Source organism: Mustela nigripes, chromosome 2, assembly GCF_022355385.1.
Source record: "Mustela nigripes isolate SB6536 chromosome 2, MUSNIG.SB6536, whole genome shotgun sequence".
Classification (NCBI taxonomy): domain Eukaryota; kingdom Metazoa; phylum Chordata; class Mammalia; order Carnivora; family Mustelidae; genus Mustela; species Mustela nigripes.
Genome location: NC_081558.1, coordinates 54114613 through 54137937, shown reverse-complemented (window position 1 = coordinate 54137937; position 23325 = coordinate 54114613). Strand labels below are relative to the sequence as shown.

Genomic DNA, 23325 nt, shown 5'->3' with positions numbered 1-23325 from the left:
CAGGTGCAAGGGGGATCTTGCCTGTCCTTTTGTTTCTCCTTCTGGGTGGAAGGTGACATTTTGTCTTCTGATTGTGGTTGATCCTCAGGGATGCTGCTCCCCTACAGATGTCCCCCCCCAAGTATGGCTCTGAACCCCTTCCCTCAGGTCTCCACATTGTACATGGTACTAGTTAGCAAAGCAGAACGCTAAGAAAAAAGCAACAAGAAAATAAACAGAAGCACAGAGACATACTGATATCAGGATTCTGATCTCTGGTCCACAGTGGCTGGCCTGCTGCTAGAACTCAGACCCTGCCCATTCTTTGGGCTTGGATGGCTCCCAAGGCCCTGAGCCTGGCTGGATACCTCACTGCAGCGCCAGCCTTCCTCCACACACAGGACCCGAACTCATAGTCTAGCATCCAGTACTGCTCTGCCTACATTTCTTTTTGTTTTTACTGTATCCTGTTGGTTTTTAATTAAAACTTTTTATTGTGAGAGGCACCTGGGTGGCTCAATCAGTTGGGCGGCCAACTCTTGATTTCAGCTCAGGTCATGATCTGAGGGTCATGAGATTGAGCCCCACATCAGGCTCTGTGCTGAGCATGGAGCCTGCTTAAGATTTTTTCTCTCCCTCTCCCCCTGCTCACGTGTGTGTGCTCTCTCTCTCTAAACAAAACAAGACAACTTTTTATTGTGAAAGGTTACACATAGAAACACTGTGGAAAATGTGGAGCATATAGGAAGTAGAAAGAATAAAAAATCATCCTTTGCTCTGTCACCCAGAGATAACTACTAAACACATATTAGTGTGTTTCCTTACATTTATTCAATAAATATTTGTTGAGCACCAAATGCGCCAGGCTCTGGGATGGATACTAGGGGTACCAGCAACAAACTGTGACTCTTTCTGCCAGGGTTAATTTCTTAAGTAACTGAATTAGAAAGCACATAGAGTTGTCCTCATTTTATTTTTATTTTTTTAAAGATTTTATTTATTTATTTGACAGACAGAGATCACAAGTAGGCAGAGAGGCAGGCAGAGATGGGGGGGAAACAGGCTCCCTGCTTAGCAGAGAGCCGGATGCGGGGCTTGATCCCAGGACCATGGGATCATGACCTGAGTGGAAGACAGAGGCTTTAACCATTGAGCCACCCAGGCGCCCCTTGTCCTCGTTTTAGACAGCATATAATTTTATAATACCTTTTATAAAAAATACTTTTTCTAAATAAATCTTTTTGTTCATTTCTTTTAAAGATTTTATTTATTCATTTGACAGAGAGAGAAACAGCAAGAGAGGGAACATAAGCAGAGGGAGTGGGAGAGGGAGAAGCAGGCTTCCTACTAAGAAGGGAGCCCAGTACGGGACTCAATCCCAGGACACTGGGATCATGACCCAAGCCAAAGGCAGATGCTTAATGACTGAGGCATCCAGGAGCTCCCAAAAATACTCTTGATCTCAGCTCAGGTCTTGATCTCAGGGTCATGAGTTAAAGTCCCACACTGGGCTCCACACTTAAAAAAAATTATATATTATGAATATATCATAGAGAAAGCTAAAATAATGTTCATCTGCATGTGATCGAGGTTGTCCCTGGCAGATAGAATTTGGAGTAATTTTTGTTTTAATTTTCTGTCTTGTTTGATATTTTGCAAAATGCAATGAAAAAGCGCCCCCTCCTTTAAGATTCTATTTATTATTTGAGAGAGAGAGAGGGTGGTGTATGAGCAGGTTGAGTGTCAGGCAGGGGAAGAAGCAGACTCCCCACCGAGCAGGGAGCCCAACATGGCACTCGATTACAGGACACAGGGATCATGACCTGAGCCACTTAATCAATTGAGCCACCAGGCATTCAAAAAAGCATTTTTTTTTTTTACACTGATTTATAAAATACAGAAAAGAAGAAAATAGAAGCCAACCCAAATCCTATCCTCTGAGGTAAATACTACTGTTGTAATCTTGATGTACTTCCTGATACCTTTTTCTCTGTATCTAGCTGAGATCACATATGCACTGATTTTAAAGCACAGTTAATCTGGCTTCCTGGAAATTTGAAATTTATCGATTGAGCAGGAGCTCCCCAAGCACACTGAGGGATATCAGCACTGCTGGAGCCATCTTGGTCATCCTAAGGAAATGGGAGTCCTCTGGACCTGAAACCAGGAACTTCCTGCAATGCTGATAGTCCAAGAGTGCAAACAAGTCTATCATTCTTCAGGTCTCAATCAATCTCCTCCTCCAGGTACCCTCAGAACAGTGAGGACCGAGGCCTTGTCCTTCAGGAGCTCAAGATGGTTGGAGAGATGAACACCACCACCACTGGCCCTCAGGCCCACCGTGTCAAGCACAGACAGTTGATGCTATAGTAACCCCAAACGAAGGAGGGCCAAGATGAGCATGAGCTGGGGCAGTTGGAAAAGACTTCCTACCCCTTAATCTTTAAGATAAAGAAGAAAAATGGGAAGGGCCTTCTAGGTGGGAGCAAACAAAGTCAGCATGGTGTGGGAACACACCCCTGTGCTTGTCCTAGGATACCTTGGATGATCTTCTCTTATCTTCATTAAAGCAGCAATGGAAATATTAAATGATTTGTCCAAGATCACACAGAAAGCTTGTGGCCGATCTCCTACCCCTCTTATCCCCCCAAGAGCTATCTTTCTTCCAAACCACACTCATATAAGCTAAATTCTGAGAACACCAGAACAAATGTATTTCAGGCTCATTTCAGACCGAGGTTCCCCTATAGCTTGTGTTTGTTCCCTGCAGAGAGCAGTGATGAGGACCAGCACCCAGGAGTGACTGGGAAACATCAGCAAAGCCAGGGAGCCAGACACCCCCCCAGGGACAGCTCACCTGGTAGGCAGTAGGCCTTGCCCTTTCTCCTTTGCCTGCCCAGTTCACTACTGAGTTTCTCAGTGGGACTGAGCGTGCCTGCAGGAGGGTGTTCCTCTCAGCTTTGTTGATAGTAGGCAGCAGTAGCAAGCAGCCTAAGGTCCAACACTGGCAAAGGACACCCTGTCCTGCCTATAGCTCTGCTCTTCACATAGCTCTGAAGTAAATGAGAAAGACATCAAGTTGTATGATTTGTTTGATCTCATACACACTCTAAAAATTCACACATACATGGTGATAAATAATACTGGAAGGAAAAATAGCAAAATGGAAGTAGTGGTTATCTCTGGATGGTTAATCATAGGTGATTTTTATTTTTGCTCTTTTGACCTATCCTATAAATATTATATAGTGAGCATGTTCTGTTTTGACAACCAGAAGAAAATTTTTTGAAAAATAAAAATTTTAAGTAAATTTTGGCCAAAATGGATTGTGGGAAGGAAAGAGCCTAGATTAATGCCTAGGATGGAACCTGGCACACATGAGATACTTAATAAATGCTGCCCTTGAAGCTGGAGTTGCCGTCTGGGTTATTTTTCTTTTCTTTATTTAAAGATTTTATTTATTTATTTGAGAGAGAGAGCGAGAGAGAGCACAGAGGCAGAAGCAGAGGGAGTAGCAGGCTCCCTGAGGACAGGGAGCCCAATGCGGTACTCAATCCCAGGAGCCTGGGATCATGACCTGAGCTGAAGGCAGAGGCTTAAGCGACTGAGCCTCCCTCTGGGTTATTTTTCTGAAAATAAAAGCGATTGGGGATGCCTGGGTGGTGCAGTTGGTAAAGCATCTGATTCTTGGTCTTGGCTCAGGTCTTGATCTCGTAGTTTGAGAGACGGAGCCCCACCTCAGGCTCCATGCTCAGTGGGGAGTCTGCTTGAAGATTCTCTCCCTCTTCCCTACCCCTGCACATTTGCTTGTGCACCCTCTCCTGCTCTCGTTCTTGCTCTCTCTCTCTCTCTCAAATAAATATATTTAGAAAAAGGATTAGGATTGGGGCACCTGGGTGGCTCAGTGGGTTAAAGCCTCTGCCTTTGGCTCAGGTCATGATCTCAGGGTCCTGGGATTGAGTCCTGCATCGGACTCTCTGCACAGCAGGGAGCCTGCTTCCTCCTCTCTCTCTGCCTGCCTCTCTGCCTACTTGTGATCTTTGTCTGTCAAATAAATAAATAAAATCTTAAAAAAAAAAAAAAAAAAAGAAAAAGAAAAAGGATTAGGATTGCATGCTTGGGTGTCAGATCTGGGTTTGAACCCTGGAATTTCCACTTACTGGCTATGTTACTATGTTACCTTGAGGGAATAATTTAACTTTGTGAGCCTCAGTTTCCTTACTCATAAAATGGGTGAGGGAGAGGTACTAATACCTTCTTGATAAGATTTTTGTAAGGATCTAATGAAATATTAAATATAAGTTATTTAGTTCCATATTATACCTAGTAAGTGCTCAATAAATGGCAATGCTTTTTACTGACTTTGAAGGAGGCCCACTCAGACCCTCAATTCTTTTTCAGGAAAATGACCACAGTCACCTCTGAGTGTGTGTGGGGAGGCATAGACAGGGTAAAGGGGAAGTATTTGTAAAGCTGCCTTGTCTCTTGAAGACTGCCTGGCTCACCCCCAGCACAAACAAGGACTGTGTTACTTTTTAAGGCTTCAGATGTGCGGGAGATGGAAGCTACTCTGGGGTGCAGTGATGGGAATGCTGACTAAAGACGGTTGTCTCCACTCAGGTGCTGAGCATGAGGAGCCTGACCTTTTGAAGGATGAGCTTCAGCTCTATGAAGGTAAGTCATTGTCCAGTGGCTTTGGCGAAAATGGAGTTACACAAAGGACATGAGTGCTTTGAGTTTTGTTGGACAGAAACAAGTTCATGAGGGTGTTTCATGGCTGAAAAGTGCTAGGAAAATATAGGAGACATGGCAAGATGAATGGTTAGCATTAGCAGATGGAGATAGAGGCAAGCATTTTCTGCCATGGTGAGACTGTTCTGGATTCTCTTCTGAACTATAACCTTGACTTGTAGGGTGACTTTAGTGCAGTCACCCAATCATTCTAGGCCTGAACTTCCCAGCCAGCAAAATGGAACATGATTAGCACCTACTGTGTTGGAATACTGGGCTGTTTTCAGGTGCACAGGAAAATTAAGACTCTCATCTCTAAAAAACTCATGTTATGGAATAATTCTCTCCAGACATCGTGATTATTACAGCAAGGAGATATAAACATTCTGGTACTTGCCTTGGAAGCACTTTGATGAAATGGGGACAATTTGTAGGAATGAACCAGTTTGCCAAAAAGACTAACAAATGTTAAGAAACCCAGTTAAGGGCGCCTGGGTGGCTCAGTGGGTTAAAGCCTCTGCTCAGGTCATGATCCCGGGGTCCTGGGATCGAGCCCCACATCGGGCTCTCTGCTCCGCAGGGAGCCTGCTTCCTCCTCTCTCTCTCTCTCTCTGCCTGCCTCTCTGCCTACTTGTGATCTCTGTCTGTCAAATAAATAAAAAAAAAAAAAAAGAAAAAGAAAAGAAAACTCAGTTAATTTGTTTAATCCCTGGGGTACCTGGCTGGCTCAGTCAGGAAAGCATGTAACTCTTGATCTTGGGGTTGTGAGTTCAACCCCCACGTTGGGTATAGAGATTACTTTTAAAAAATCTTAATTTGGGGGGCACCTGCGTGGCTCAGTGGGTTAAGCCTCTGCCTTCAGTTCAGGTCATGATCTCAGGGTCCTGGGATCGAGCCCCACATCGGGCTCTCTGCTCAGCAGGGAGCCTACTTCCCCCTCCCTCTCTCTGCCTGCCTCTCTGCCTACTTGTGATCTCTGACTGTCAAATAATTTTTAAAAAATCTTAATTTTGTTTAATCCAACATTTCTATAATCTATGTAGTTTCCCAATACCTGATAATAACCCAAGAACCAACAAGAAACATAGACACATTCTAAGAAATGTAAATGAAATACATTAATTTCTGCATCAAGATATTACCCCTGGCTGCCTCTGGGTGGTAGCATTGTGAGTAATTTTTACACTGTTTTATTTGCTTAACTGAATTTCCTGATTTTCTTTCTTCCTTTTTTCTTTTTACACAAAAGCAAGTCTTACTTGGTTTAGAAAAAATGTTTTTAATTATTCAAGTAGTGTAAGAATGGTTTCACTGAGTATAAAATGAGAGAGAGAAAAACTGTTACATTTACATATATTTTTAAATGTTTTTGGGGACACCTGGGTGGCTTAATCAGTTAAGCATCTGACTCTTTTTTTTTTTTTAAAGATTTTATTTATTTATTTGACAGAGAGAAATCACAAGTAGATGGAGAGGCAGGCAGAGAGAGAGGAGGAAGCAGGCTCCCTGCGGAGCAGAGAGCCCGATGCAGGACTCGATCCCAGGACCCTGAGATCATGACCCAAGCTGAAGGCAGCGGCTTAACCCACTGAGCCACCCAGGCGCCCAAGCATCTGACTCTTGATTTTGGCTCAAGTCATGATCTCAGGAGTCATGAGATTGACCCCCATACTGGGTTCTGTGTGCTCAGTGTGCAGTTTGCTTCGGATTCTCTCTCTCCCTCTGTTTCTCCCCTCCTCCCTCAAATAAACAAGTCTTTAAAAAAATGTTTTTGGGGTGCCTGGCTGGCTCAGTCAGGGGAGCATGAGACTCTTGATCTTAGGGTTGTGAATTCAAGCCCCACATTGGGTGTAAAGATTACTTTAAAATGAGATATTTTTCAAAAGGTTTTTTTTCTCATCATAAAAGTAATTCATATTTACTGTAGAGAACATATATTTCACCACAAATGGAGGGGTATAGCTCAGGGGTAGAGCATTTGACTGCAGATTTCGCCACAAACTTGTGAATCACCTTTCCTGCCCAAGACATTGGAGGTTACACTCTTGGAGTCTCATTTCATGCCTTTCTAGTAGGAATGTTCTCCTTACCTTCAGCACTGGCCACTCTTGGGTCACATGCTGATGATGCTTCTCATTTGCATATTAGCCATGCATAAAATCCAGCATGTTGATTTTCATGTGCCGAGTGTCCCCTTCTGGTGTCTGTGTCCTGGGGCTGACCCAAACAATGGAAAATGTACTACTAGTGGTGGGGTGGGGGTGCTACACGGGGTCCTGCCTGCCCTTGAGGGGAGGGATCTGACAGCCTAGGAGAGAGGTCCCTAGGAACTAAAATAGGCACCAAGAATAAGGGTAAATTGGTAGGCCACCCTAGACCAGATTAATGGGGAGGCTGTTCCTGCTTGGGACAAGTACACAGAGCTCACATCACCCTTAGCAGCACAGACGGGGAGCTCAACACTCAGGATGTGGGGCTGTGGTTACCAGTGTGTAGCCTGGCTTGGCTCCCATGAACTCAGGGCCTCGTGAGGCTGGGTCCACTTGCTGAGTGTCATCACCTGCATCTTGCATAGTCAAGAACAGGCACAGGTGGCAAACTGGTGCCCATGTGTGTGCAGGTGTGTTTTGTCTGGCTCATAGAGCATTTACTATTATTATTATTGTTATTATTATTACTACATTTCTGGGTTTTTTTTTAAGATTTTATTTATTTATTTGACAGAGATCACAAGTAGGCTGAAAGGCAGGCAGAGGGAGAGAGAGAGGGAAGCAGGCTCCCTGCTGAGCAGAGAGCCCGATGTGGGGCTCAATCCCAGGACCCTGAGATCATGACCTGAGCCAAAGGCAGAGGCCTAACCCACTGAGCCACCCAGGCGCCCTATTATTACTACATTTCATCAACTCATACTTTTTCACATTTAGACATCTCTGAAATCAAGATGCATCTTAAAAATCACTGACAACTTACAATTAAAATTGGCAGTGGTTTTCCTTACATAGTAATGTGTATAATAATGTCATGTTTCATGAAGGATGACATCTTTGATTCTGTGGAATCCAAGAGTTTCCAACCTTTTTTATAATCAAGAAGTGGATGTGAAAACCTGGATTTCTGGCTTCTCGTGGGAAATTGAATAACCTATAACACTAGCATGGCAGATGGGTGGGGGCTGCCCCTTTAGAAGCAATAAGCTTCTAGCTTGCTCCAGTCACCCACTTGGCCCACTCAGGTCACCTGCAAAGTCTCTGAGTGAGATCTGCCTTCCCCACAGTGTAACTTCTCTCCACCCAGAATGTAAGGGATATATAATCACTGATTTTTCTTCCAAGTAGGTGCCCCTGGAGAGGTGGTGCCCTCTGGAGAATCGGGTGAGTGGCCTCTAGAGAATTGGGTGAGAGGGGGTGTCAGTGCTGATGATGGACAGGTTTGGGTACTTTCTTTCCCCTGGGAGAGCCAGCTACTGTTGGGTTCATGGGTGTAAGATAGAACTCCAAATCCACTTGGGGTCCTGGGGCTCTGACCTGGGCTCAGCCAGGCAGGGGTCCAGTGCAGATTAGAAAAGGGTTTCAGGCAAGAGGCAAAGGGATTACAGCCAGAAAGTGATAGATGGAAAGCTCCTTTGAGGGCTGCAGAAACTGACACGGCATTTTCAGAGGTCACCTATTTCCCCCACTGGGTTAGAGGCACTTGTTAAGTTCCCAACCTAGCCTGGCACTGATGTTGAGTTTCTCATTTCCAGGACTCCGAAGACGAGGCTCTGACCCAGCAAGTGGTAAATACACAAACTCTGAGAAGAAAGGAGGAAGGGTCTGGATTCCGGGGGTATAGAACAGGACCAGACAGCCCGAGAGGGTGGGTCAGTCACAGCAGGGATGCTGTCACCAGCCAGAGGGTCACCTTGATTCTGGAAAGGGACCTCTAAGCTCAGGAGAAGGGAAACAGAATGCAGACTCAGGCCTGTGCAGAGAAGAGAGGGGTGAGTGGGGGCCCACAGCTTTGCTCTGACTAGTCCTGGGGTGAGTGCCCTCCTACCCAGGAAGAAGAACCCAGGAGAGTCAGTCTCAGTGAAGCAGGGAAGAGAAAACCCCACGTGCCTCCCTCATCAGAGTTCAACACTCATCTCTCTCTTGTTCCTAAGGAGAAGTGGAGGCCTCTGAGTTAAGAAGACTGAATATAAAGAAAGATGGTAAGGAAATTCATGCCCCGAAGCTGCTTCTGCCTGTCTGGTCCCGATTTCTATGGGTAGAAAGTCGGCCAGTGGCAGACTTTCCAATGATCATAGCCCACCTCTGTTGTGTCCCCTGCTTGCAGACTCCTCAGCTTGCAATCCCCTCAGGAAGGTGGTATGATGACTCCCATTGTGCAGATATGGAAACTAAGGCTTAAGGATGGAGTGTGGACTTTCAGCTAGCAAGTGGCACAACCTGGGCTTGAACCCTGGTCCTGGGCTGTTTCTGCTATATGTGGAGTTCTAGGAATGATAAATGCCCCCTAGCCCTCTGGCCACGAGGGGGTGCTGGTGGGGGGGATGAGGAAGCCATGAGGCTAGATTAGCCTTGACTCCAGAGAAGGAGCCATAAGAACTGGAAGGAACTCTTTCACTCTTAAGCCTGGGGTCTTTGAGGGCTTCAGGGAGGAGGGTAAGAAGGCGGCAGAAGCCCAGGGTGTGTGATTAAACAAATGGCAGTTGTCCTAGAAAATCTGGGGTTGTTGCAAAGTCCCACCTTCAGGGAGTGGGAGACTCCATGTGAGCCCCTAACTCTGTCTCTGTTCAGTAAATGAACCAGAGTTTTAGATCTTCCCTGGGCTATGAAATGTGCCTCATTGGACTAAAACCAGGACTCTTAAAGTGCAGAACATGACATTATATCCTAAAGCAAGAAGGTGATTCCCCTTTCTGCTCTCCTTCCTAGAGCATGATCTCAGTTTGATACCCCTGTGCCTTTAATGCCAACCTGACCCTTGCTCATTGTCCTTTGGACACAGACAGCAGAGCCTCGACTAATCTCAGCCCCTCCACTGAGTCGAGGGCCCTGGGTCATCTCCCCAGGGACTAGCCCAGCACCTGACTAAGTGCAGGAGGGCCTCATTCACAGAGAACACTTGAACAACTGCTCAAGGCACAGAACCCACTTTCAGCGCCTCTCCTTGGAGAACCCTCCAAGCCTACAATTCCACTTCTAGGCATGGGGTCCACAGAAATATGTGCACAGAGATTCATGTGTAGTGGTATTTGGTGCAGCATCAGTAACAGTGAAAAATCAGACACTTCTAGGTTCATCAGTGGGGGACCAGACAAATAAATTAGGTTAAGTTTATACCATGGAACACTATGCAGCCTTCCAAAAGAACAGTGCTGATCTACATATGTTCTGAGATGGAAAGATGGCCCTGATCTATCTATGAGAGGAATAAAATAAATGATGGAGCTGCAGGTGTACAAACTGGTCCTGCTTTTTAAAAAAAATTCAAGTATAATTAACATACAGTGATACATTAGTTTCACGTGATACATTAGTTTCACGTGTACAATATTATGGTTAAGTAATTCTATATATTACTCTGCTCATCATGATAAGTATACTCTTAATCCCCTTCACCTGTTTCACCCCTTCCCCCCCCCCCACCTCTCCTCTGGTGACCATCAGTGTGTTAAGAATCTGGTTCTTTTGTTTGTCTCCCTTTTTTCTTTGTTTTGTCTCTTGTGTTTGTCTTTCTCTGATTGACTTGGTACACATAACATTATACTTCATCCATGTTGTTACAAATGGCAAGATCTCATTCTTTTTATGGCTGGGTAATATTCCATAACATACACATACCATATTTTTCTTATCCATTCATCCTTTGATGGACATTTTGAGTTGCTTCCATAATTTGGCTGTTATAAAGTTACAATAGACATAGGGGTACATATATCTTTTCGAATTAGTGGTTTTTTTTTTATTTGAGTAAACACCCGGTAGTGGAATTACTGGATTGTATAATAATTCTATTTTTAATTTTTTAAGGAACCCCCATAATTGGTTTTCCACAGTGATTACACCAGTTTTCATTCCCAACAACAGTACATGAGGGTTCCTTTTTCTCTACACCCTGCACATAGTTGTTATTTCTTTTCTTTTTTATTTAAGCCATTCTGACAGGTGTGAGGTAATATCTCATTGTGGTTTTCATTTTCATTTCCCTAATGATGAGTGATGCTCATCATTTTTTTATGTGTCTCTCAGCCATCTGGATGTCTTTTTTGGAAAAATGTCTGTTCATGTCTTCTGTGCATTTTTGATTGGATTATTAGTATTATTATTAATATTGGTGTGCGGTTATATAAGCTTTTTATATACTTTGGATATTATCCCTTATCAGATGTATCATTTGCAAAAGTCTCCTCCCATTCACTAGGTTTCCTTTTGTTTTGTTGATGGTTTCCTTTGCTGTGCAGCTTTTTATTTTGGTACAGTCCCATTTGTTTAATTTTGCTTTTGTTTCCCTGACATCAGGAGACATATCTAGAAAGAACTTGCTATGGCTGATGTCAAAGAAATTACTGTCTATATTTTCTTCTAGGAGTTTTATGGTTTCCTGTCTCTCATTTAGGTCTTCCTTCTATTTTGAATTTATTTTGTGTATGATGTAAGACAGTGGTCCAGTTTCATTCTTTTGCATGTTTCTGTCCAGTTTTCCCAATACCTTTTATTGAAGAGGCTGTTTTTTTTTTCCATTGGAAAGTCTTGCCTCCTTTGTTGATGATTAATTGACCATAAAAGCATGGCTTTATTTCTGAACTATCTATTTTGTTCTGTCTATCTATCTGGATATCTATTTATTTATGATTTTATTTATTTATTTGACAGAGAGAGACACAGCAAGAGAGGGAACAAAAACAGGGGGAGTGGGAGAGGGAGAAGCAGGCTTCCCACCGAGCAGGGAGCCTGACATGGGATTCCATCCTAGGACCTTGGGGTCATGACTTGAGCTGAAGGCAGATGCTTAATGACTGAGCCACCCAGGAGCCCTTACTTGGTTCTATTTATCTGTGTGTCTATTTTTATACTAATTTCATACTGTTTTGATTACTACAGCTTTGTAGTGTATCTTTAAATCTGGGATTGTGACGCCTCCCTGCTTTTGGTTCTTGTTTTTTTTTTTCTAAGACTTTATTTATTTATTTGACAGTGAAAGATCACAAGTAGGCAGAGAGACAGGCAGGGTGGGGGGAAAGCAGGCTCCCTGCTGAGCAGAGAGCCCCATGCCGGGGCTCCATTCCAGGATCTTGAGATCATGACCTTAGCCTAAAGCAGAGGCTTAATCCTCTGAGCCACCGAGGCACCTAGGCGCCCCTGCTTTTGGTTTTTTTGAATGTGCATATATATGCCTGGAAGCTGTCTTTAAGGAGGGGGATTAGAGAGGGAAAATGGGGGATTGTGAAACTTTTAGGTTTGACACATTTGCATTTTATACAATTGTCTTCTTTAATATTCATTTGACAAACAAAGTATTGGGCAGCTCTGCACGCCTGGCAGTACTTTAGTCTCTGAGCAAAATTCCTACCTACCATTCTACTGAGAGGAACAGAGAATAAATCTGTTTCACTTTTTTTGTTTGTTTGTTTTTTGAGAATAAGTGTGGAAATAAATAAGTTGAGTGGCGTCAGTGTCAGAAAAATAATAAAAAGAGATAAAGCCTGGAAAGGAGTGGGGCTGGGGTGATTTTTTAGTTGGGTTCTGAATAAAGTTACATTGGAGCAGAGACAGCACTACTTTTAGTAACAAAAAGAAAAAAGAAGAGAGAGAGAAAGAGGCAAATAGTAATTTCCCACCTCTGCCTTTACAGATGAGTTTTTCCATTTTGTCCTGCTCTGCTTTGCCATTGGGACCTTGCTGGTGTGTTATCACTATTATGCAGGTGAGGACCATGGAAACAGGTGGGGGGATAGGAGGGTCCAGACTTGCAGGCTGACACTTCTCTCCCTTGCTGCCCTTCCAGACTGGTTCATGTCCCTTGGGGTCGGCCTACTTACCTTCGCCTCCCTGGAGACTGTCGGCATCTATTTTGGGCTGGGTAAGCTCCCCCCCAGCCCCCCCCCCACACAGACTCTTTAGGGGTGGTGACTGGACGCCCACAGATGCCCACCAAGGGTCAGAAAGCCACCACATAAACATTTCTTAAAGATCTCCTTATGCTTATGTTTTCTTCCTGACCACTTTCAAGGTCATGGTGAGGTCATTGGCAAAACCCCACGGAAAAAATGGGTAGCTCCACAAAAATGCAACAAAAACAGTTTAAAGTGGCAAACAAACAGAATTAGCCAGAGATGGAAAACAGGGCAGTTTAGGAGCGGGGTACTGAATTCACTGAGTTTCCTGGCACTGTTATTGCTATTGGAGGTCATTGTTTTTAATAATAATAACTCCAGTACTATTATCTAAGCTCAACCTGCTGCCTGAAATTCCACTGCTAATCCCTGTGTGTGTGGTTTAAGCTTTTGTCTGCGGGTGGGTGGGGGGTGAGCCTGAGTCCCTTGTTGGGGCACAAAGGTCAAACTCCTTTTCTTTGTTTGTGAGCAGTTTACCGGATCCACAGTGTTCTGCACGGCTTCATCCCGCTCTTTCAGAAGCTTAGGCTGATGGGTAATGTTCCCACCCTTCTTTCATTCACCCTCTTTCTCCCTATCAGGGTCTCTGGTGGCAAACGAGGCTTACCCTATAGGAAAGAGCACAGAGTCTGGAGTCAGGGGCCTGGGTTCAAGGGCTGCTCTTGCTGATTCACCAGCTTTGGGGCCCAGGATCATCTTTCAGCCTCTGTTTCCTCCACTGGATGATGGGTGTAGTAATACCCACTGCACAATGGTGTTGTGCAAAAGCATGTGAGAAACAGAGGTGAAAGTTTTCAAGTGTAGAACACAGTAGAAAAGTGAAGGGAATCTGGGTGTTCCTCATTCTCTCATAGACCTTTGCATTTACCCAAACACCATTTTTGCCAGGATTTTATTTGCCTACTAAGTGTGCTGCAGTTATGTTGCAAAGGACTGATGAGGGAACTGAGACCCAGAGAGGTGGAGTGATTTGCCAAGGGTCACACAGCTAGTGTGGTTGGGCTAGGCTAAAGGAGCTAGCTCCTCTTTCTTTCTGACAGCAGCTCTGTGCCTACCATGATGTCTCAAAACTGAGAGGCCAGGGGGCTGTGTGGCTCTATGCTGAGGCTGTCTCCTATAACCTATTTAATTTATGAAAGGGAAATTAATTGCAGTGGCTGCAGGTGATGGAGAGCCATGGCTTCTAGGGTGACCACATTATTCCAGCTGTGAGAAGTATCTGGGCAACTGAGGGGAATAGTATAGATGAGACCTTGCTGCCTTCAGAATCCCATGCCATCCTGTGGGCTTTGCTTTCCAGGATTCAGGAAGACTGACTGAGGCCAGTGCTGGGCCAGCAGCCACGCTCGGCCCCAGTATGACCATACTGCATCTCCTGAGTGCACAAGGGCAGAGCGCCGTCCTGGGAGACACACGGGCGGGCCAGTCTAGAGCAATAAAGAGAGCGCTTTTCCTTCCATGTAGTCTGAACGCTGACACCAGCCTGGACCCAGGCATCATTTGGGCGGTACTGGCATTCAATCCAGCTGCCAGGTTGGAAGGCAGAGGAAAGGTACCACACCTATGCCCTTCGTGGTTCCTGGATCAGCAGGAGGATTCTAGGATGTTACTTTCTCAGAAGACAGTAGGAGACCCCTGGGCCCTACAAGCTATAATCCGCGTGAGCCTCTTATTCCTCTCAAATTGCCAGGCCATCCAGGTGGCCTCTAAGCCTTACAGAGTCATCCAAAGAAAGAGAACCTACTGCCCTGAGGCAGGGAGCCATCATGCCATGCCCCTAGGGTAAGCCTGATACAGGGAGCTGCTGGGGACTAAAGCCACAGCATCAAGGCATCTTCTCTAGCCCCATTGCCTAGTGCCGGCCCTGCTGCTTTGGATTCCAACAAGATTCAAATAAATGTTTTCTTCCCTGGACTAAAAAAAGAGTCAGCTAAATGTTCCTTCAGGTTTCTTAAGTATGAGAACACATTTGGAGTCTCCTTTGACCCCATCTAGTCAGGGAAGGCAACTTGTCTATTGGATAAAGTATAAAAGAGAGTAAATGTACAGCCCCTCACTTTAGAGCCAAGACTCCAATTGCACAAGTTCAGAAAGAGGGTTTTGCAAACATTCCTATGAAAAGATCTGGGGCTGTTAGGTACTCTAAGCCCAACAAATACCAAAGGAATGAAACAGAAACACACATACACAAAAATTCACTACAAACTTGGATTGCATAAATGGAGGTACAGAGTCTAGATTGAAGGAGGTGATAGTAGTTCTTTATACAGCTAGTCCACACCAATAGCATGTATTCAGTTGTAGATTCACATCTCAAGAGCAATAGTGACAAACTAGAGAACATATAGAAGAGACCAGAGTGGGACTATAAAGAATGACTGAAGAGATAAGAACTCTTCAGTTTACAGAAGAGAAAAGTGGAGCCTTCCCTGAGCTCACAGACTCTTAGATGATACTTTCTCAAGCATTTATGATGGTTCAAGTACAGTCACATGTTATCTGATTTAATTCTCACAGCACCCTTGACATGTTGATCAGCCTAATTTTGCAGAAGGAGAAAGAGACTCAAGGAACTTGAGTAACTTGCTCAAGTTCCCACAGTAAGCAAGTGACAGAGCCGCCATTTGAACCAAGCTTATGTTCTCCTTATGCCAAGCTGCCTTATAGAGCTTGGCCAACCTAGGCCCCCACTCCAGGGAGAGCAGCCCCAAGGCAGCTGCAGTTTTCCCCTGTGTTTCCCAGACCTTGGGATTTCTGAGTTAGAGAGATTTTGGGGTTTTTTTGTTTGTTTGTTTGTTTGTTTTTTAAATGAGGGGAGTGGTGTCTGGCTGGCTTAATTGATGGAGCATTCAGCTCTGGATCTTGGGATTGTAAGTTCAAGTCCCGTGTTGGGTGTAGATATTACTTAAAAATAAAATATTAAAAAATAAATTCAATAGCCTGGGTGGTTCAGTTGGTTAAGCAGCCAGCTCTTATTTTGGCTCAGGATCCTGAGATCAAGACCTGCATCTGGCTCAATGATGGACGTAGAGCCTGCTTAAGATTCTCTCTCTCCCTCGGCCCCTCCCCAGCCTCCACTTGCAGGTGTTCATGTGCACTCTCAAGTGAATAAATAAATAGTCAAAGGAAGGCTACCAACTCTTTCTCTTGCTGATTGAAGACAATAACAACATCAGCATCATTTTATAAAAGAAAGAATAGTTTCACATCAAAAAAGCAGGGAAGGGGAACCTGGGTGGCTCAGTCAGCTAAGCGTCTGCCTTTGCTCAGGCATGATCCTGGGGTCCTGGGATCAAGCCTCATGTCATGCTCCCTGCTCAGCAGAGAGTCCTCTTCTTCCTCTGTCCCGCACCCTCTCGTGCTCTCTCTCTCAGAGAGAGATCTTTAATTAAGATATAATTAAAATCTTAAAAAAAAAGGAGGCAGGGAAGTTATCACTGGAAACAAAAGAGGGTTTTAAATGAATAAATGAAGCTTTATGAAAACTTTACTGTGTGTCCTTTTTCCTCGAATCACTGTGGTCTGGTGAAAAAGTCATCTCTCAGAAACCACAAAACCAGAGAATTTCCAAGGACTTTTAAATTTTCATTTTTCTACTCTCATTCTAAGACACCTCTCTCAATGAAGCTTAAGGAATTATTTCAGAAGAACAGTGACCTCTGAGTAGGGAATGTTCTCGGTAAGCAGGATCGTGCTGTCTCAGCATTCAGCTCTGATCCCGGCCCTGATGTAGATGCCTGGGGCACTCCTCTTCCTCAAAATTGTTTTGTTGTGCTGGGTCCCTTGCATTTCCACATGAATTTTAGAAGCAGCTTATCAACTTCACAAAGAAACCAGTGGGAATTGTGATAGGATTGCACTGCATCTGTAGATAAATTTGAAGGGTATGGTGCTGCTGCTTCTTCTTCTTTTTTTTTTTAACTGATTTATTACCTTTTTAATATTTACATTAGAAAAAAAAAATTTGCCCCAAATCCCAGCACCCAGAATCAACCACAGTTAATGTTTGGGTGCGTTTCCTGTGAGTCTTTAGTGCATGAGTTATTTATTTTTATTTTGGGCCCTTTTCTCTTGCACATAGGATAAGGATTTTTCCATTACATAATAAGGATATTTCCATAAGCATCATCTCCACCCACTGTGCATTTCATGGTTTGCATAATAATCCTTCCAGATCTAGGTAATCATATCAATGGTTAACATCTGTTCAGCCCTTCTTATGTGCTGACTGTGGAGCCAGGCACTTGGTGAACACCATATCTTCCCTGAAACCCATGTGAGTGAGGTAGCATCTGTCATGATCTCCATTTTAGAGATGAGAAAATGAAGACACAAATCTAGGTCAGATATTTACCAAACAGTTATAGAATATAGATTTTTATGATAGAAAAAGGAACCTACTGACTCAGGGACAGTGTGGTTAGCCTCATTTCGTGAGAATGCTGTGTCCTTGTGACTGGCTCTGCTACAGCCTGGCAGGGATTTTGGCCAAGTCCTTCTCTGTTCCGAACTCAGTGTCTCCTTCTGTATAGTGGGGATCAGAGCAGCACCACTTCACAATGGTGGCAAGGACTACTTGGGATTAGTGCATAAAGTATTTATTTTTATTTTTTTAAAGATCTTTATTTATTTATTTGACAAGACAGAGATCACAAGTAGGCAGAGAGAGAGGAGGAAGCAGGCTCCCTGCTGAGCAGAGAGCCCGATATGGGGCTTGATCCCAGGACCCTGGGATCATGACCCGAGCTGAAGGCAGAGGCTTTAACCCACTGAGCCACCCAGGTGCCCCTACCGTCTTTATTTTTAAAGAATCATCCATACAGATTATTATTAGATGCCTAGCTTTATGTCTCATATATTATAATAATTGGTTTTATTAAAACCCTATTATTTGAGAATTTTCTTTCAGGTTTATATTCTCTTATTTGAAATCCTTTTTGTGGGTTTTTTTTTGTTTGTTTTTTGTTTTTTTGGTGTCTGCTTTTATTATTTGAGTATAGTTGATGTATAAAGTCTTATACATGGTCTCTGGCACACAGTAAGTTGCTCAATAAGGAGCATCTCCTTGGAAGGTACTTGATCAGAGCAGGGGCACACATCTGATCTCAGGCAGGCCAAGTTAGCTTGAGGTAGAAAAACAAGAAGTCAGGGAAAGGTGACCAGGCAGGATGATACCTGATCTGGGGGGTCAGCCGCTGTCCAGCATCACCAGGCAGGAATAGCAGCCAAGTGCTACAGGCCAGAGCCAGCCAGGAAAATGGAACCATACCAGGTGTTTCAACAGACAGATCTAATATAGGGGATATGTTAAACACATACATAAGGAATGAAAAGGCTAAAGGGGTCACTGAGGTATCACAGAGCCTACCTAGGGCTGGGGAAGAAAGGAAAGAAGTTTGAGTTCTTACAACCAAGAAGCTCAGGACAGGGCCCCACAGAGCTGCATCCCAGCCCTTTGAGGAGGGGGCACTGCTTTTGTTGGACTGGTGTCTCTCCAGGGACAGTGAGGCTGGCTCAGGACCAGTGATATCAGAACTCCATCCAATCTCTCAACAGAAGCGGAATTTTTAAAAATTTTTATTTTATTTGATTTTTTTCAGTGTTCCAAAATTCATTCTTTATGCACCACACCCAGTGCTCTGTGCAATATGTGGCCTCCATAATACCCACCACCAGGCTCACCAACCCCCCACCCTTCTCCCCTCCAAAACCCTCAGTTTGTTTCTCAGAGCCCACAATCTATCATGGTTTGTCTCCCCCTCCAATTTCCCCCAACTCCCTTCTCCTCTCCATCTTCCCATGTCCTCCGTGTTATTCCTTATGCTCCAAAAGTAAGGGAAACCACATGATAATTGACTCCCTCTGCTTGATTTATTTCACTTAGCATAATCTCTTCCAGTCCCGTCCATGTTGATACAAAAGTTGGGTACTCATCCTTTCTGATGGATACATAATACTCCATAGTATATATGGACCATATCTTCTTTATCCATATGTCCTTTGAAGGGCATCTTGGTTCTTTCCACCTTTTGGCGACTGCGGCCATTGCTGCTATGAACATTGGGGTACAGATGGCCCTTCTTTTCACTACATCTGTATCTTTGGGGTAAATAACTAGTAGTGCAATTGCAGGGTCATAGGGTAGCTCTATTTTTCATTTCTTAAGGAATCTCCACACTGTTTTCCAAAGTAGCTGCACCAACTTGCATTCCCACCAACAGTGTAAGAGGGTTCCCCTTTCTTCACATCCTCTCCAACACTTGTTTACTGTCTTGTTAATTATGGCCATTCTAACTGGTGTAAGGTGGTACCTCAATGTGCTTTTGATTTGAATCTCCCTGATGGCTAATGATGATGAACATTTTTTCATTTGTCTGATAGCCATTGAAGAAGTCTCTGTTCATGTCTTCTCCCCATTTTTTGAAGTGATTATCTGTTTTGTGTGTGTTGAATTTGAGGAGTTCTTTATAGATCTTGGATATCAGCCCTTTGTCTGTAGTGTCATTCATGAATATCTTCTCCCATTCCGTGGGTTGCCTCTTTGTTTTGTTGGCTATTTCCTTTGTGGAACAGAAGCTTTTGATCTTGATGAAGACACTTCAATCCAAAACCTATGGGATATGGCAAAGGCGGTCCTAAGGGGGAAATACATAGCCATCCAAGCCTCCCTCAAAAAAATTGAAAAATCCAGAATACATCAGCTCTCTTTACACCTTAAAGAACTGGAGAATCAACAACAAATTAAGCCAACCCCACACACAAGAAGGGAAATAATCAAGATTAGAGCAAAGATCAATGAGATAGAAACTAGAGATACAGTAGAACACATCAGTGAAACTGGAAGCTGGTTTTTTGAAAGAATCAATAAGATTGATAAACCATTGGCCAAACTAATCCAAAAAAAAGAGAAGAGGACCCAAATTAATAAAATTATGAACGAAAAGGGAGAGATCGTGACTAACACCAAGGAAATAGAAATAATCATCAGAAATTATAATCAACAGTTAGTTGTATGCCAATAAATTAAGCAATCTGGACAAAATGGATGCATTCCTGGAAACCTATAAACTTCCAAAACTGAATTAGGAAGAAATTGACAATCTGAATAGACCAATATCTAGTAACAAGATTGAAGCAGTGATCAAAAACCTCCCAAAAAACAAGAGCCCAGGACCTGATGGATTCCCTGGAGAATTCTATCAAACACTCAAGGAAGAAATAATACCAATTCTCCTGAAGCTGTTTAAAAAAAAATAGAAACAGAAGGAAAACTTCCAGACTCTTTTTATGAAGCCAGCTCTACCCTGATCCCCAAACCAGGCAAGACCCCACCAAAAAGGAGAATTTCAGACCAGTATCCCTGATAAATATGGATGCCAAGATTCTCAACAAGATCCTAGCTAATAGGATCCAACAGTACTTTAAAAACATTATCCACCATGACCAGGTGAGATTTATCCAAGAAATGCAAGGGTGGTTCAACATTTGCAAATCAATCAATGTGATAGAACAAATCAACAAGAGAAAAGAACCACATGGTCTTCTCAGTTGATGCAGAAAAAGCATTTGACCACATACAGCATCCGTTCCTGATTAAAACAATTCAAAGTATAGGGATAGAGGGAACATTCCTTAACTTTACAAAATCTATGTATGAAAAACCCACAGCGAATATCATCCTCAATCGGGAAAAGCTGACAGCCTTCCCATTGCAATCAGGAACATGACAAGGATGCCCATTCTCACCACTGTTGTTCAACACAGTACTAGAAGTCCTAGAAGTAGCAATCAGACAACAGAAAGAAATAAAAGGTATCCAAACTGGCAAAGAAGAAGTCAAACTCTCTCTCTTCACAAATGACATGACACTTTATATGGAAAACCCAAAGACTCCACCCCCAAACTACTAGAACTCATATAGCAATTCAGTAATGTGGCAGGATACAAAAACCAGTTGCTTTCTTGTACACTAACAAATTTTTTCTAATGCTGGTAACTAATTTTTTAAAAATTCAAATTCTGTTGTGAAAAATGGTTCCTCAAAAAATTAAAAGTATTATTCTACATGATCCAGCAAATCCACATTGAGGCATATGCCCTAAAGAATTGAAAGCAGGGATTCAAACAGATATTTGCACACCCCCATTCATAACAGCCTTAATCACAATTCTAAAAGGTAGGAACAACCCAAGGGTCCATCAGTGGATGAATGGATAACTAAATGTGGTCTATCCATAAATGGAATATTACTCAGTCTTAAAAAGGAGGAAATTCTGACACGTGCTACCACATGGATGAACCCGGAGGACATAATGCTAAGTGAAATCAACCAGTTATAAAAGGACAGATACTGTATAGTTCCTCTTAGATGAGGTCTCTAGAGTCATCAGATTTACAGAGACAGAAATAGAAAGGCTAATGCCAGGGGCTGGCTGGGGTAGGGGAATGGAAAGTTCCTGTTTGATGGGTACAGTTTTAGCTGGGGAAGATGAGAAAGTTCTGAGCATGGATGGTGGGGCTGGCTGCATGACATTTAACGGTTCAGTGTCATTGTACTGTACACTTAAAAATGGTTAAGATGGTAAATTTTATGTTATGTGTATCTTACCACAATTTAAAAAAAAAATTCAAAATAATCTGTGACCAAACAAAACTGGATCCAGCCTGCAGGCCCTCTCTGTTGGGGGTTTCTCCAGGGTGTGTAGTTGGAGGTGCACACAGAATGGGAGAGAACACTAGAGCAAGAACAAGGACACAATCATTTCTGCTCCACTTTCCAACTTTGGGAAGCCTGACCATGCTGTGGGGACATGAATTCAGTCCCTGGTCTACCTCTGGTAACCTTGGCCTCTCTGAGCTCCAACTGTCAAAAGAGGGGCTCAGTGGGTCAGGTTGTAGGAGCACCTCATGCCCTGAAAGAAAGCACCCCCACCCTCTGGAGCTCAGTAGAGGGTTCATCTGTCCTAGTGTGCTGCCTCCCAGGGGCCCCAGCCCCCAGTATAGCCTTTGAATCTTCTCATGGTTCCTCTGCCAAGATAGAGCTCAAGGCTAGTGCCACCCCAGAGTCTGGTTACACCTCAGGCATCAAGCAGATTCCCAGTCCAGTATGTGGTCTAAAAATAAACCATTACATCCTAAGTCCAGGAAGGCAGGACTGCAAGTGGAGGAGGGAGAGAGAAAGCCCTTGGATCGGGGTGGGCTTCAGTCTCTGGTTGCCCTGGATTCTGTGCAGTGGGTTTCTGTTGCAACCACTGGAGAGAAGATGGCGGTGTGAGACTGTTTTGAGGCCATATAAGCCAGCTTGCTCTGGGAAGGTAGGAGCAAAGCCCGAGAGGACAGTGATAGTTGTTTGCCCCCTTCTTCTGTCACAGCCACAGGAATCTACTGTCTACTCCAGAGGATGCGGGCCTGAACCAGAGATAGAGCCAGGAATGCTGCTGACTGGGAAGCTCGAGAAAGCACTTGACATTGAGCTAGGCTTTGATGGGAGAGATGTAAGGAAGGACTTTCTAGGCAGAGGGCACAATGTGGGCAAAGGCATAAGGGAATAGAAGAGAATATACATCTGGGAAGCAATGGATAGTCTGTCCAGTGTGGTTGAGGGATATAGGCTGTGTTTAATAGTGAGGATTAGTGGGCAATGGACTTTGAGAACCAGGATAAGAATTTAGGGATTTTAAAAGATTTACCCTGAGGACACTGGGGAGCCATGGAAGGTGTTTGAGCACAGTGAGATTGCATTTTACAAAGATCACTCTGGCACCTCTGTGGGGGTTGTGGGGTTCAAGAAAATGAGCCTCACGGACCTTGAACTCCAGAGACTGTAACTGACAAAGGGTTGCTGTGCTCTTTGTTTGCATCAAGGCCAGGCTTCCCATGGGATGCGCCAGCCAATGACTTAACACAAGGGGTTTACTAAGGCAGGTCCCTTCCTGGGAGACATGGGACTGCCTGACATTTACCAGACCTTCTTTAGACAATCTAGCAGGATAGATCCTTCTACCCAACCTTCCTTCCCTCTCTTCTTCACCTGGGGCTAGATGTATATCACAGCTTGACAGCTCTCCCAGCCTTCCACTCCCTCCTCATTACCTCTCACACGGGTGTTTCACCTAATAAAAATCCTTCTATAGTTTATCCTGTCCTGGCATTAGCTTCTCAGAGGGCCCAGACTAACAGGGTGAGACTAGAGACAGGGGCTACTGGTGGCCACAGGAACAGAGAGGAGGGATGAATTTGAAGGCATTTTAAAGGGCTAAGCCATGGGATGTCTTCAACTTGTACACCCACCCTCAGCCCCCCTTGGCTTTCCTTAGGGTTGTAGCTCTTGACACCCAGCATGAGGATTATCTATGTCTGTATTTTTCTCTCCCACTAGATTCTGAGTTTCTTCAATAAATAAATGAATGAGTGAATGAGTGTGCGAGTGAATGAATGAATGGATGGATAGATGAAGTAAATTAAAAAGGAGAATCTCAGATGATCCTGGAGCTCTGGTTTGGGCCTTTTAGTGGATG

The 23325-nt window shown here is 43.9% G+C and overlaps 1 protein-coding gene across 4 annotated transcripts in view; it reads left to right on the top strand.

The window, feature by feature from the left end:
• The window catches only part of TMEM40 (transmembrane protein 40), a 32108-nt gene extending 17843 nt beyond the window's left edge, over positions 1–14265 (top strand). For 2 of the 4 annotated variants that reach the window (XM_059387913.1, XM_059387914.1), the window contains exons 4-11: positions 4600–4653; positions 8043–8081; positions 8453–8485; positions 8852–8899; positions 12547–12618; positions 12700–12774; positions 13281–13343; positions 14109–14265. In XM_059387913.1, the coding sequence (XP_059243896.1) occupies positions 4600–4653; positions 8043–8081; positions 8453–8485; positions 8852–8899; positions 12547–12618; positions 12700–12774; positions 13281–13343; positions 14109–14128 (404 nt within the window). In that variant the 3' untranslated portion in view covers positions 14129–14265. Of the gene's footprint in view, positions 1–2749; positions 2840–4599; positions 4654–8042; positions 8082–8452; positions 8486–8851; positions 8900–12546; positions 12619–12699; positions 12775–13280; positions 13344–14108 lie in introns of all 4 variants that reach the window. The other 2 variants (XM_059387916.1, XM_059387915.1) reach the window with 2 other exon arrangements.
• The last annotated feature ends 9060 nt before the right edge of the window (positions 14266–23325 follow it).